Source organism: Nilaparvata lugens, chromosome 8, assembly GCF_014356525.2.
Source record: "Nilaparvata lugens isolate BPH chromosome 8, ASM1435652v1, whole genome shotgun sequence".
Lineage (NCBI taxonomy): Eukaryota > Metazoa > Arthropoda > Insecta > Hemiptera > Delphacidae > Nilaparvata > Nilaparvata lugens.
In genome coordinates, this window is record NC_052511.1 from 46,213,111 (window position 1) to 46,227,653 (window position 14,543).

The 14,543-nt window shown below is 34.6% G+C and overlaps 1 protein-coding gene across 5 annotated transcripts in view; it reads left to right on the top strand.

Moving 5' to 3' along the window:
* Positions 1-12,711, top strand: part of LOC111049257 (CLIP domain-containing serine protease 2-like) — a 37,616-nt gene extending 24,905 nt beyond the window's left edge. For all 5 annotated transcript variants that reach the window (XM_039434935.1, XM_039434932.1, XM_039434933.1 and 2 more), the window contains exons 8-9: positions 10,186-10,290; positions 12,064-12,711. In XM_039434935.1, coding sequence (XP_039290869.1) covers positions 10,186-10,290; positions 12,064-12,180 — 222 coding nt within the window. In that variant the 3' untranslated portion in view covers positions 12,181-12,711. The remainder of the gene's footprint in view (positions 1-10,185; positions 10,291-12,063) is intronic.
* Positions 12,712-14,543: the final 1,832 nt, after the last annotated feature.

Below are 14,543 nucleotides of genomic sequence, written 5' to 3' on the forward strand. Positions count from 1 at the left end.
TGTAGAAATCTGGTGTGACGCACTCACTCAACTTTCCTTGCCGTTATGAAAATTGATCACCTGCCGCTAATGTTCACGCGCATCTCAAGTCTACTTTTCAAAGATCTGAGCCAGTTGGTGACAGGACAATAACGCTGGAGACACATGAGGTCTGCTATCTCTTCATAGTGAATGATTAAATAGAATCAACAGTTTCCAACAGTTTGCAATTGAAATAATAACATTTTCTAGAATTTCGAGCTTATTCTCAATTTTAGGTGAAAATGTTACTGAACATTAATTGTAGAGATTTTCATGCTCAATCTACTCCACTTGACTTTTTTTTGTTTCAATTGTATCTGAAGCCTGATAGTTGGGAATCTATCTGCATTGATGGGGCGGAGCTCCTGAAATTTTTACAGATATGGGACTTGTGGCAGTTGATAGAGCTTATCGATGACTATTTTATGTATAACTTCAATCAAAATCGTTGAAGCCGTTTTCGAGAAAATCGCGAAAACCCCTGTTTTTGACAACATTTTCGCCATTTTAGCCGCAATCTTGAATTGCATTTGATCGAAATTGTTCGTGTCGGATCCTTATAGTGTAAGGACCTTAAGTTCCAAATTTTAAGTCATTCCGTTAATTGGGAGATGAGATATCGTGTACACAGACGCACATACACTCTGTGAAGTTGTGCTCCTTGGGAGGGCTTATCTCTTATGATAGAGTCCCACGTTGTGAAGCTATTATGTGAAGTTGTGAATTGTAAATCCTTCACAGTTGATACGGTGTTTCTGATACTTATAAGAACCGTCTCTAAATTCCCTCTTTTGCGAATAAATTCACAAAAATTAAGGCCTTCCGGCTCGCAAAATTACTGGGTTCAAACCTCAGCTCTAGCTCAGTGGTAGAAACATGAATATTCCAATATAAGTAATCACCATAAGGTTCAAGGACCAGGGATTGATAATTCTTACCGCTGCTTCTGTGAAGTTCTTGAAGAATACCAGTGAGGAAATTAAAGAATACTTGATGACTGCTTATCAGTAACCATGCACCACTAGAGAATGATAAGGACCAACTATAGTTGTTTCTAGTTGATTCTTAAAACGCTCGTCGTGAATACAAGTATTCACCAATATATTCTTCCAAAATTCCTTGGAACTTACAACGCCAGTTCTGGAAGCTCTCTGGATCCTTATATGATATAACTGGAACCTTATTAATATAATTTCTTAATATACTTGTTCCGGTAGATGAAATGATATCATCAAGGATGATAAATATTGAGTGCTCTGAATAAGATTAATATTACTCGATTCAATAATTTTAAGTGCTGCTAAATATTTGTTGTATTAAAACAGCTCAAACTGTATATCACGAGATGAACTAGGATAAAATAAACTTCTACGATTTGTATGCTGACATAAAACACAAAATATATTCCCATAAAAAAGATATGCATAAAATATTCGATATATCTATAATTCACTTAAATAATCTATTTCAAAAATCTGAATAATTATCACAGGCTTTACTAATATTCACAATAGTGAGTTTCAAATTCACAAATATATTATATTTAATACTGGTACTTAGACTTCCAATCAATACGAAATTCTGCAAATAAAAACCTGTTCGGTCTATAGGTTTGATATACTATACTTGGTTCAATTAACAAATTTATAATTAATAAATTAATATTCAAACATGAGATCTCAGGGATTTAATGAATTCGGGCTGTGCATGGAAGTAAGCCTCCTACATATATCAAATAAATTTATAAAATGTTCTTATGAACTATGTGATATTTTTCAACACGTGGTGACTCTTATTTTAATTTAAATTAATTGGAATAGCGCTTTTTTTGTTAATTAATTACCCCCACTGGACGTAGAAAAAACGGGCTCGTTGGACTTATCACTCACTGAACGGAAGTTCTAGATGTTCTCGTGGATTGAATTAATTATTTCCAATAATTAATTGGATAGGCTCCTTTTCGTCACTGCTGGGCTAACGCATGATCCAGATTTTTATAAGTTTCTTTCGAATTAAAGCTATTTTTATGGGAATCTTTACAATTACGAACTCCTTGACAGCACTGAGTTCACAAATAATTAACATTCAACACAATACATTACATTTAAAAAAGGGTTTGGCTTAATAGTTCATTAAAAATTTTAAAAGGAATAAGAAAAAACCCTAAACTCCATGTGCATCCTCTCGGTCAGGATCTTAAGCCAGAAGAAGGAGGTTTTCAGAAAAATTTGCCTCTTCCTAGAATAATTCTGTAAGCTACTCTCTGATTGGCCTTCAATTTAATAGACTCAATACAATTGGTTGCCTTGGGAATCAGGCTTCCTCGGCTTTATAATAGAAAAAATTAAATAAAAGAAGTTTTTATACAAATATATGGAGTGTTTATCTTAAATTGAATTCATAAATAAATCGTAACATACGATTTAATAGATAATACATTTAGTTTTTATATGAGTTTTGTATACTCTTGATTTATCATGCTTTTTTGGATTATAATAAATATTTATACAGAAATAATAGTTGTTTGTAAGTCTACACATCGACTTCCTTTAGTATACATAATATATCCTTCATGAGTGAATTTTATATGATTCAACCGGTCATATGGGTTGATCGAATAATCAGCTGATTCGTTCAGTATTGATTCTGATAATTATCGATTTATCCAGATCGACTAATTCTTTTCAAAATGTAAACAAGTAACTCTAACCTCAATGTTCATGCATTTTATTTTTTTTATAATCCGCCAATAATAAGTATGCCGCTTTATAATTTTTTGATCTTACCAATGGGTTCTCATAATTATTAAATCACAATAATACATGTTTTCTTATCGTTGTTGATAATGCTATTACTCCTAATCGCTAATAATACTTGATTTGAGTTGATTTACTCTTTGGGTAGGTCTAACCTTCTTTCCAATTTTATAGTTCTATTACATTTCATTGGCTCATTTAAAAATATTTGGTGGTTTTAAATTACCACGTGACACAAACGCCCTCTGATTTCTGATTTAAAACGACAATTCGAGAATATAATATAAATTTTATGATCCAGTTGGTTTTGGATCAGAAATCATACATGTTACAAAGTCTGTTAATAACTCTACTGAGAATCCTACCTCCTAACAATTCAACAACATATACAACAATAGATAAATTCAATTCAAATACATACGCCTTACATCGGCCAATCTCCTTCTACACACAATACACAATATAAACTTTTTTTTTCTAATCCACGCTCCGCCCTCAGGTCAGAAGCACATTTGAACGTTGGTGCAAAATCATTGCCAACCTAACAAACTGGTAATTCTCTGACTTGCAGAATATAATATTTTTTCTCCCTCAACATAGAACAGTGACTTGTACATTTTCATTTCATTCTCTTGCAGAATTTGGGCTTTGCTTTCATATAATGGATATTTTTAAGGATAATCTTTGGTAGGTTTTATCAACAAGAACTTCTTATTCATCTAATACATTGAGACTTTGGCTTAATGCTTTTGGTGGTAACTGTGCGGTTTGATCATTTGGCGGATAATTTTAGTGATTTTCTTAATTAGTTTATACATAAATAATAATAATATAATATTTTTATAACATCTCTACATACAATTCACATTATATGACACTTGAATTTTTCTTGGGGGTGTCAACTTAGATGATTTAATAGGCATTGACTACTCTGGTTTTCGTAGTGGACAGCTGGTTTCCATTGGTTTCGGTTCATCACTTGTCGCCATTTTGATGTCTCTTTTGGCTAAACAACGGTAAGTTGGCTTTTAACATTAGAAGTTATTTATTCTCTTGCTTCATTAGTGACGATGATATTAAAGGGTGATTTCTAAATTTTTTTATTTCTTTATTTTCAGGTGTTGTTATTCGAAGTGGATACTCGTCTGCTAATTAAGTTTATTGTTGGCGTTCGTCTGGTACATATATCTTGTCAGGTAGGCCAATGACGTTTAATCAAAATATTATTGTTTATATCCTTATCGCTTAGTGTCTCGATAATACGGTTTGAGATTAGAAATATTTTCCCACCAAGTTAAATTTGGTTTGCTTTCTTCATACAACTGAACTGTATTACGTTCAGTTACGGCTGCTGTCCGGTTGTTATTTATAGATGAGGCTGTCCTGATGATGATTTATCCTTCATAAATATAAAACCTCGGTATCTTGTATACCTTTTCAAACAATTCTTTGTTTCATTATTGGTAGTTTCTTTTAATCTGTTCTTTTCCGATTCATCCTGTAGTCTTAATTCATCTTTCCTCTTATTTTCATCTAATATTCTCGGGTTTCAGTTCGTTATAAATTAGTAGGCTCACAACAATAACTATTTTTATAATATTACCTTTCCCATCATCAATAATAGATTCTTCTAATAACAACAACATAATATTTTCTATCATACCTATAACACAGTCCTTTATCCATATCACAGCCATAACAAATAGTATACAATATATCAGAACATTTATCATTCCTTTAACAATATAATCTCTCAACATGTAATAGTCAGGTACTTTCACTCTCTTATTATAATTTCTTATTTCTTTTACTCTTCTTAAACACTGCTTATCCTTCATCAAACTCAATACGTAGTCCACTTTATTATTATCATCCATGCATGTTTCAATCGTAGTTTTCCTTTCAGTTCCGTTTTTATCCCTGTATGAATCCATATTAGTCCTTCCAGTAGCTCCAGTTTCATTCCATTTATTATGTCCATTTTGCCGGTCACATCGCTGATCTTCTGCTTTAAAGCGAATGTGCCGCGGATGCATGCCGTCGATCTCCGGTCCTCCATCCTGGTTTCGGTCCGGTGTCCTCCTCGGGCGTTTGAAACGTGCATGCGGCCTCCATCGTTGTGCGCGGTACTTCTTTTTCTTCCGCCTGACTTTCCGCCTCCGGGCCTTGCGGTGCATGCTTCTTGTATCCCGAATGCCGTCCTCCCTGGTGTCGTCCTCTTGGTCCTCCATCCTGGGTTCCTTGGGGTGCATAAGTCCTGTGCGCGGATGCCTGGTGGTGGTCCCTTGATGCGCGGGTGTGGCATTCAAAACGGGTTGATCGCATGTTTGCTCCATATTACATAACTCCTTTACTATAACCTGGTGCTCCTCGGTGGCGGGTTGCTCTTCCTGCGGTGATGGTTCTTCAGTGGGGAATAGTATGCCTAATAGAGGCTGATGCTTGCGGGGCGTTTTAATTTCATGATGTGCGGCGGTTTTTGGTGTTGGTTTCTGTGTGTCTGGTGGTGGGTTATTTGCATGTTGATTTTGGGTTGTCTTTGTTGTATGTGCTACTGTGTATGATGTATTTGCTCTGTTACTATTTTGATTATTTTCGTCCTGTTTTGTGAAATTTACTTCTTGATTTGTGAAAGTTATTTTCTGTTTATTATTTCTATTCAAGCGATTTCTGTTATCATAATATGTTTTTCTATAGTACTGTTTGCTGTTTTGATATTGAAATCTGTTTCTGCAATTATTTTCAGTGTACTTTGCACTTTGCGCATTTGCTCCAGCGTTTGCAATATAGTTTTCACTATTATAATTTTTTCTGAAATGACTATTTTGTTGATTAAAATTTTTTGCTCGATTATTTAAGTGGTTTGGCTTAGACGTAGCTGATTGGATAGAATGTAAATGTTCTATCAGTTCTTCACAACTGGAAATCGAGGATACTGCTAGTGTCATGCGAACATTGTAAGGAAGCTTTTTTGTTAATATATTTGCTAATGATGTATCCGCCAAAGATTCGTCTAGTTGCGAATTCTTGCACATCATCTTAGCTACAAATTCAGTATATGACTGTCTGCCTCTATTATCATATGTGCACGATATGATCTCTGATAGTGCGTCCATCTGCTTACGTTTACTCCAATACTGCTGCAGGAATTGGGAGATGAAGTCCTCCAAGCTATTGATATCTCGCATCCGGCTCTGGAAAAACATCAGCGGCTCGCCGAGTAATAGACTGGACAGTTGGAAGCGCCAAACTAACCAAGAGGTGGGTATCAATTCCTGAATAGCTTTTATTTGATCTATGAATGGTCTGGGTTGCATATGGTGATGGGAATTATCAAATTTTCCAAGACTTTGAAAAAGTTGAGTGCCGTTTACTACTTCATTCGGTGTATACTGCATTCGACTGACTGGGATATTTTCCATGCGTGTCTCTATTCTGGAGACTCGTTCTTCATTTGCGATCCATTTATCATTCATAATTTTCTTATGTGTATTCACTTCATCATACAATCCGGTTAGCTTCAACTGCTGTCCGCCTATAGCATTCTCCAACATGCCGTATCTCTCACTTGATTTTGCCCCCTCCTCCGCTAAATTTGCCATACATGCCTGCACGTTACTTTGTTCCTTGACTATTTCTACTATTTTCTTATTATTTTCCTCCACTTTCGACTCTATCTCGCCCTTATTTTCTAACACCTTTCCCATGACCGTTCCCATGATAGCGGTGCCCAGCTCCTTACCCAATACGTCCACCTGTTTTTCAACTTCCTTTGGTACGTCATCCAACCGTTCATTTATTTGACAGGTGACATCATCTAGACGAGTTTCTAGCTTTTGATAACTGCAGATTGAGTATCTATTTTTGTATCTATTATATTTCTCACTTCCTCCCTGAAGCTAGAAAATTTTGCATCCATGGTTTTAATACCTTCTTGTACAGTCTTGGTAATATTTTCAGTGATAGTTTCACTATTTTTCTGCATAGCTTCCCGGTTTGCCTTCGCTTCGTTGTCCTGTCTTGCTAAGATTTGACTGAGCATGAGTTTGAGTTCGTTTGTAGAATCATTTGCCATAAGATTGGTAATGTAACCGACTGAAGAGTCTAATGTTGTATTGCGTTTTTCCAGGTTGGTGGCGGATGGCGGTTGACTAGTCACGTTGGATGGCGATTGGGTGGCGGCACTCTCTGTTCCCTCGGCGACGCTTGGAGCGATCTGCGAAGACGCCCTCACTCCCTCATCTCCCTCAGCCGGACTCTCATCGGAATTAATCGCATCAACGACGTTATCGATCTTCGTAGAAGACAATTGGGCCAAGTTTTGCGGGTCGAAATTGATGGAGCATATGCTGCCTCCCTCTCTCTCTCGTGGGGTCTCCGCTGCATGGTCCTGGGTTGTTGATTGGCCGGTGTCGTAGCTGCATAGTTTTGGGGGTGGTCGCTGAAGTAGGAAATTTGCGAGTTTGCTGGCGACTGGTTCATGGTGACGTTATTATGGAATACTTCGAGTAAATAGCCAAGTATGTTGCCAAGTCTCAGGAATATTAAAATTGATTCAGTGATAGTGCCTATTCTGGATAAAATTGTGTGGTGTTAAAAGTTTCAAGTGTCATGTACATATATTACTAAACGGACATCAATAGACAGGTATGGCTTACAAATTACACTAATATAGTTCTTAAAATTTTAGGTAGGGTTTTATCTTCCTTACTAATAGCTATGCGATTATATTTCAAATAATCTATACCCCTGGTCAGCATACAATATCTAGATTCAAAAAATCAAAATCAAAATTTTACTATAGACTTTTATGGAAATTTCCATCCAATCTTTTCTCTATTATGAGAATTATGTTATCAAACTCGTATCTCTTGTGATAGAGTCCCACGTTGTGAAGCTATTATGTGAAGTTGTGAATTGTAAATCCTTCACAGTTGATACGGTGTTTCTGATACTTATAAGAACCGTCTCTAAATTCCCTCTTTTGCGAATAAATTCACAAAAAATTAAGGCCTTCCGGCTCGCAAAATTACTGGGTTCAAACCTCAGCTCTAGCTCAGTGGTAGAAACATGAATATTCCAAATATAAGTAATCACCATAAGGTTCAAGGACCAGGGATTGATAATTCTTACCGCTGCTTCTGTGAAGTTCTTGAAGAATACCAGTGAGGAAATTAAAAGAATACTTGATGACTGCTTATCAGTAACCATGCACCACTAGAGAATGATAAGGACCAACTATAGTTGTTTCTAGTTGATTCTTAAAACGCTCGTCGTGAATACAAGTATTCACCAATATATTCTTCCAAAATTCCTTGGAACTTACAACGCCAGTTCTGGAAGCTCTCTGGATCCTTATATGATATAACTGGAACCTTATTAATATAATTTCTTAATATACTTGTTCCGGTAGATGAAATGAATATCATCAAAGGATGATAAATATTGAGTGCTCTGAATAAGATTAATATTACTCGATTCAATAATTTTAAGTGCTGCTAAATATTTGTTGGTATTAAAACAGCTCAAACTGTATATCACGAGATGAACTAGGATAAAATAAACTTCTACGATTTGTATGCTGACATAAAACACAAAATATATTCCCATAAAAAAGATATGCATAAAATATTTGATATATCTATAATTCACTTAAATAATCTATTTCAAAAATCTGAATAATTATCACAGGCTTTACTAATATTCACAATAGTGAGTTTCAAATTCACAAATATATTATATTTAATACTGGTACTTAGACTTCCAATCAATACGAAATTCTGCAAATAAAAACCTGTTCGGTCTATAGGTTTGATATACTATACTTGGTTCAATTAACAAATTTATAATTAATAAATTAATATTCAAACATGAGATCTCAGGGATTTAATGAATTCGGGCTGTGCATGGAAGTAAGCCTCCTACATATATCAAATAAATTTATAAAATGTTCTTATGAACTATGTGATATTGTTCAACACGTGGTGACTCTTAATTTTAATTTAAATTAATTGGAATAGCGCTTTTTTGTTAATTAATTACCCCCACTGGACGTAGAAAAAACGAGCTCGTTGGACTTATCACTCACTGAACGGAAGTTCTAGATGTTCTCGTGGATTGAATTAATTATTTCCAATAATTAATTGGGTAGGCTCCTTTTCGTCACTGCTGGGCTAACGCGTGATCCAGATTTTTATAAGTTTCTTTCGAATTAAAGCTATTTTTATGGGAATCTTTACAATTACGAACTCCTTGACAGCACTGAGTTCACAAATAATTAACATTCAACACAAATACATTACATTTAAAAAGGGTTTGGCTTGATAGTTCATTAAAAATTTTTAAAAGGAATAAGAAAAAACCCTAAACTCCATGTGCATCCTCTCCGGTCAGGATCTTAAGCCAGAAGAAGGAGGTTTTCAGAAAAATTTGCCTCTTCCTAGAATAATTCTGTAAGCTACTCTCTGATTGGCCTTCAATTTAATAGACTCAATACAATTGGTTGCCTTGGGAATCAGGGCTTCCTCGGCTTTATAATAGAAAAAATTAAATAAAAGAAGTTTTTATACAAATATATGGAGTGTTTATCTTAAATTGAATTCATAAATAAATCGTAACATACGATTTTAATAGATAATACATTTAGTTTTTATATGAGTTTTGTATACTCTTGATTTATCATGCTTTTTTGGATTATAATAAATATTTATACAGAAATAATAGTTGTTTGTAAGTCTACACATCGACTTCCTTTAGTATACATAATATATCCTTTATGAGTGAATTTTATATGATTCAACCGGTCATATGGGTTGATCGAATAATCAGCTGATTCGTTCAGTATTGATTCTGATAATTATCGATTTATCCAAGATCGACTAATTCTTTTCAAAATGCAAACAAGTAACTCTAACCTCAATGTTCATGCATTTTATTTTTTTATAATCCGCCAATAATAAGTATGCCACTTTATAATTTTTTGATCTTACCAATGGGTTCTCATAATTATTAAATCACAATAATACATGTTTTCTTATCGTTGTTGATAATGCTATTACTCCTAATCGCTAATAATACTTGATTTGAGTTGATTTACTCTTTGGGTAGGTCTAACCTTCTTTCCAATTTTATAGTTCTATTACATTTCATTGGCTCATTTAAAAATATTTGGTGGTTTTAAATTACCACGTGACAACTCATATACACACACAAACATACAGACCAATACCCAAAAACCACTTTTTTGGACTCAGGGGACCTTGAAACATATAGAAATTCAGAAATTGGGGTACTTTTTTTTCGGAGAGCAATACTTTCCTTACCTATGGTAATAGGGCAAGGAAAGTAAAAATTGTGACAAAATTTAAAATTAGATCTCATTTATTTAGAAAAACACAAATTGTTGCAGATTTGTGCCGGAGGCCAGGTTGAGAAATTCACTACTGTGGGAGACTCAGGAAGTCCTCTAATGGTTCTACAATCTGAGGGCGCTGAGCCACCCAGATACTATCAGGTATAGCTATATATAAAGTTTTATAGCACATAATAGTTCAAATAATTATTAAAATTAAACACATTAGTTAAACACATTAAAATTCTGTAATAATGATATATAAATAGATATAAAATCATGTAGCACATAAAAGACACATTGAAGTTCTATAATAATGATATAGATAAATACATAGAAAACAATAAATGAACACAAGAAGAATCTACAAGATTGGATTGGCAGCTTAGGTGTCAAAGTATCTCTAAATAAAAGCATTAAAAAAATATAGCACAAGAAGATATGCCATGGTAAAGGACCGTTATGTTGCAAATGTGAGTGTTAACTCAAGCCGATAGTCCTAGTAGTTGTTTTTGGTGAAGTTATATGACACTGGCAGTCTCTCAAACTGTGCAGTTCTTAAACCGTGTCCACACAAATGTTCGACAAACATGTTTGTAGAAAAAGTTTGGGAAAATTTTATTATGTTTGACAAACAATGTTTGCCCGTGTCCAAAGCGGACGCGTCACCAAACAAAATATTGTAAGTGGGAAGAACAGGTTTTATGTTTTACAGCTGTCAAAACTGAAAATGTTTGGAAAAACAGTAATTTTTTGTTTGACAAACAATGATTGTCCAAAAATTTTAAAATGTTTGTTCCTGAGCTCCCCAACAAACATGTTTGCCGAACATTTGTTCAGTGTGAACATGGCTTTACTCTCACCCCAACAAAACAGCAACAATAGACAGTAGTCGACAGTAATCGGCTAAGTTAGCGAAAATTCGACTTTTGAAGAGCCATTTTCAAGTGTATATGAAATGAACACACAATATTGATAATTATTAGTATGGGAATAGATAAATAGTACTTTTTTCTAAATTTTCCCATAGACACTCATACAAAAACAGCATTGAATTAATGCTAGTTTATGTTCATATGATAATGATATAATATGATAGTTTCATCATAGGGAAAAGATAGTACGAGAAGACACCACATGGTTGACCGAACGAAGTCAGGTCTAAGATTCAAGTCGACGGTTTGGCATTTCTCTTAATGTTTGAATGTTTAAATGTTTATATGTTTATATATTTATATGTTGCGCATTTACGGCGAAACGCGGTAATAGATTATCATGGAATTTGACAGGTATGTTCCTTTTTTAATTGCGCGTCAACGTATATACAAGGTTTTTGGAAATTTTTCATTTAAGGATAATATAAAAGGAAAAAGGAGCCTCCTTCATATGCCAATATTAGAGTAAAAATCAGACTATAGAATTATTCATCATAAATCAGCTGACAAGTGATTACACAGATATGTGGAGAAGCCAGTTTATTGCTGTATTTCCATAAGGTCTATAGTTTCAATCAGGTACTTGTGGATGAGAGTACTGCATGAGGTCTACAGAGAAAAGATAGTACAAGAAGACATCCCATGGTATATATTGTTTATGTTCCAAATTTGTAGCCTTTTGTCAACTCGAGCCGAATATTGTCGACTATTATTACTGTTTTTGGCGGGTGAGAGTGTAAGAACAACTACTAGGACTATCGGCTTCAGTTGAAAGTGAAATTTGGAACATTAACGTCCTTTACCATGGTATATCTCCTTATAGGTACTATCTTCTATCTATGGTACTAGATTTCAGATTGAGTTGAAAGTGAAATTTGAACCATGAACGTCCTATACCATGGGATATCTTCTTCCATCTATGGCGGTTGTCATCAGTAAGGTCAATAAGGCTCGCTCCACTCGTTCAATATTATTAATAAATTTCGATTTATGATTACAGGTGGGAATTGTGTCCTATGCAAGACTAGTCCCTGTGTTCAAGCATCGCTTCCCAACAGTTTACTGCAGGGTTCGTTTCTATCTTGAGTGGATTCTGGATAATATGAAACCTCTATAGTAGCCTGAACATCTCCACAAAAGAACTCAGCTATTTTTCACGTTACACAGACGACATCCAAGGTCTATAAATACTGGTCATGACACTCATGTTCCTTATGGAGCGGCCATTTTATGGGGTCTTCATGGTGGTACATTTGAAAATCTAATCTAATTTAATTTGCTCGTAACAAAATTATGCATTTTAAAACAATATTTTACTTCAGATAATAATATGTGAATTCAGGTTTTCAATTTTCTGATAATGAAATTTCAATAATTAATGCTTCAGTTATTATTTTATTCATTATTAAAAATTTTTCTTGTAAAAAATTCATGTAAATCAAGGATTAACATGAATTACAAGGATTACATGAAAAACTTCATGTAAATCAAGGATTAAGCCAATGCCAAAAGGCATTGGTACACGACAGAAATATGTGAGGCCAATTTCAAAAAGAGTTTCAAGTTCCCGATCAATTAAATAAAAAAATCAACAATTCAATTCCTAGTTGGAATCTAATTTATTATTATTCTGTTAGAACAATTCATTTTTCCTACAGTTACGTTGAAAAGTGGCCATTGCTGCACTGATTACAGAACGCAAAGAATCACTTTTCCGCTCTAGTGCGGGAAAAATTTTTCTGCACTCCAGATTTGCAACATGGCAACGCAAAATACTTAGTAGGTTATATGGAGCAACAGTGCAGCAAAATCAAAATGAAGTTGGTAACAGTGACTGCTGTGGCTGCTATAGTGAGCAGAGGTGCAACCAAGCACAACGCGCTAATTATTAAGTACCTATATATTATAACCAAGGACAACATTTTTATTCAATTTGACAATAAATTAAGGTTTTTATCAATAATAAAATTACACAGAAAAACATTTGATGGATTTCAGGCAATTTTACCCATAATTACCCACTTCTCATATTCAATGGTAGACTAACTGTAGGAAAAACTTAATGTGAAATACGTGCGCAAAGTTCCTCTGCTGCACTCAAGAAACCATTCCGCCCTCGCCTACGGCTCGGGCGTAAACGTTTCTTTCGGTGCAGCAAACTGTCACTTTGCGCACTAGTTGCACAAATAACTATTACAATTCAAAGCCAAGCAATATCCCTTGAACAATATTACAAAATAACACATCATGTTTCATCTCATTTCATTCCATTTATTGTATAAAATACTATAATCATATACTATAATATGTTGTTCAATCCATATTGATAACAGCTGATGAATTTGAAAATTGGTGAACTAGGACTCCATAAAATGGCGATTTTGCAATGCATCACGGGATTGTGTTATGACCTGTATTCATAGACCTTGACTATATCTGTATGAATATTTTTGGACAATTTCTATCTAAATTTGGGAGAGGAACAGTTTCGGACTTAAAGCCTGTTGTTTCTTTCCCAGTTGAGAATTATATGGTATCTATCAATGTAGAAATAAATAAATGAATAAATATGTGATACTAACTACATTATTTCTGTTTTGAACATCTCAAGAAAATTACAGACTATCACAGACTGTATCTTCTTCCTCTTCTTCTTTTTTGGCTGTGCCTTATCCAATTTAAATGGGGTCGGCATTCCTTTCTCTTAGTCTGCCTCTCCACAAAGCCCTATCCAATGCTTCTCTCTCCTCCAACCACTCTCCCACAAGTCAGCCGCTATTCTATCTGCCCACCTCATCCTAGGTCTACCTCGTCCTCTCACACCATCCAAAACCAAATCCTGTCCAACATAATCCTCCTCCCGTCGCTGTACATGCCCAAACCACCTCATCCTTGTCTCCTGCATTTTCTTGCCCAGTGGTTCAACTTTTACAGTGCCTCTGATCAATTCATTTCTTATTTTATCTCTTCTTGTAACCCCACACATCCATCTCAACATTCTCATCTCAGTCACTTCCATCTTTCGTTCCTGTTTCTTTGAAATGGGCCATGTTTCTGTTCCATACAGCATAGCTCGCCTCACAACTGATTTATACACTTCACATACAAGAATATATACAAGATCTATTCACTTTATATATATCACAAACTGTATCTGAATCGGTATAATATATCTCTGCTTATACCTTATTTTATTCTTTTTCATTTTATTCATCTTATCTTTTATTCATCTCACTTCATTGCTTATATCTCTGTAGTAAATATTTCAAGAATAAACTGCTTGTATGTGGAAAAAACATTATTATAAAAGCAATACAACATCAAAATTGTAAAGCTTGACTTGAAAATGTCTCAATGTGAAATCTTAATGTGATAATCTATAATCTGATGAAGAAAAGAATCGGCTTATACACGTACGACATATAGGAAATTCACGAATGACGCATCATCACGTCTCAACTACTCAGATGATTAACTTGA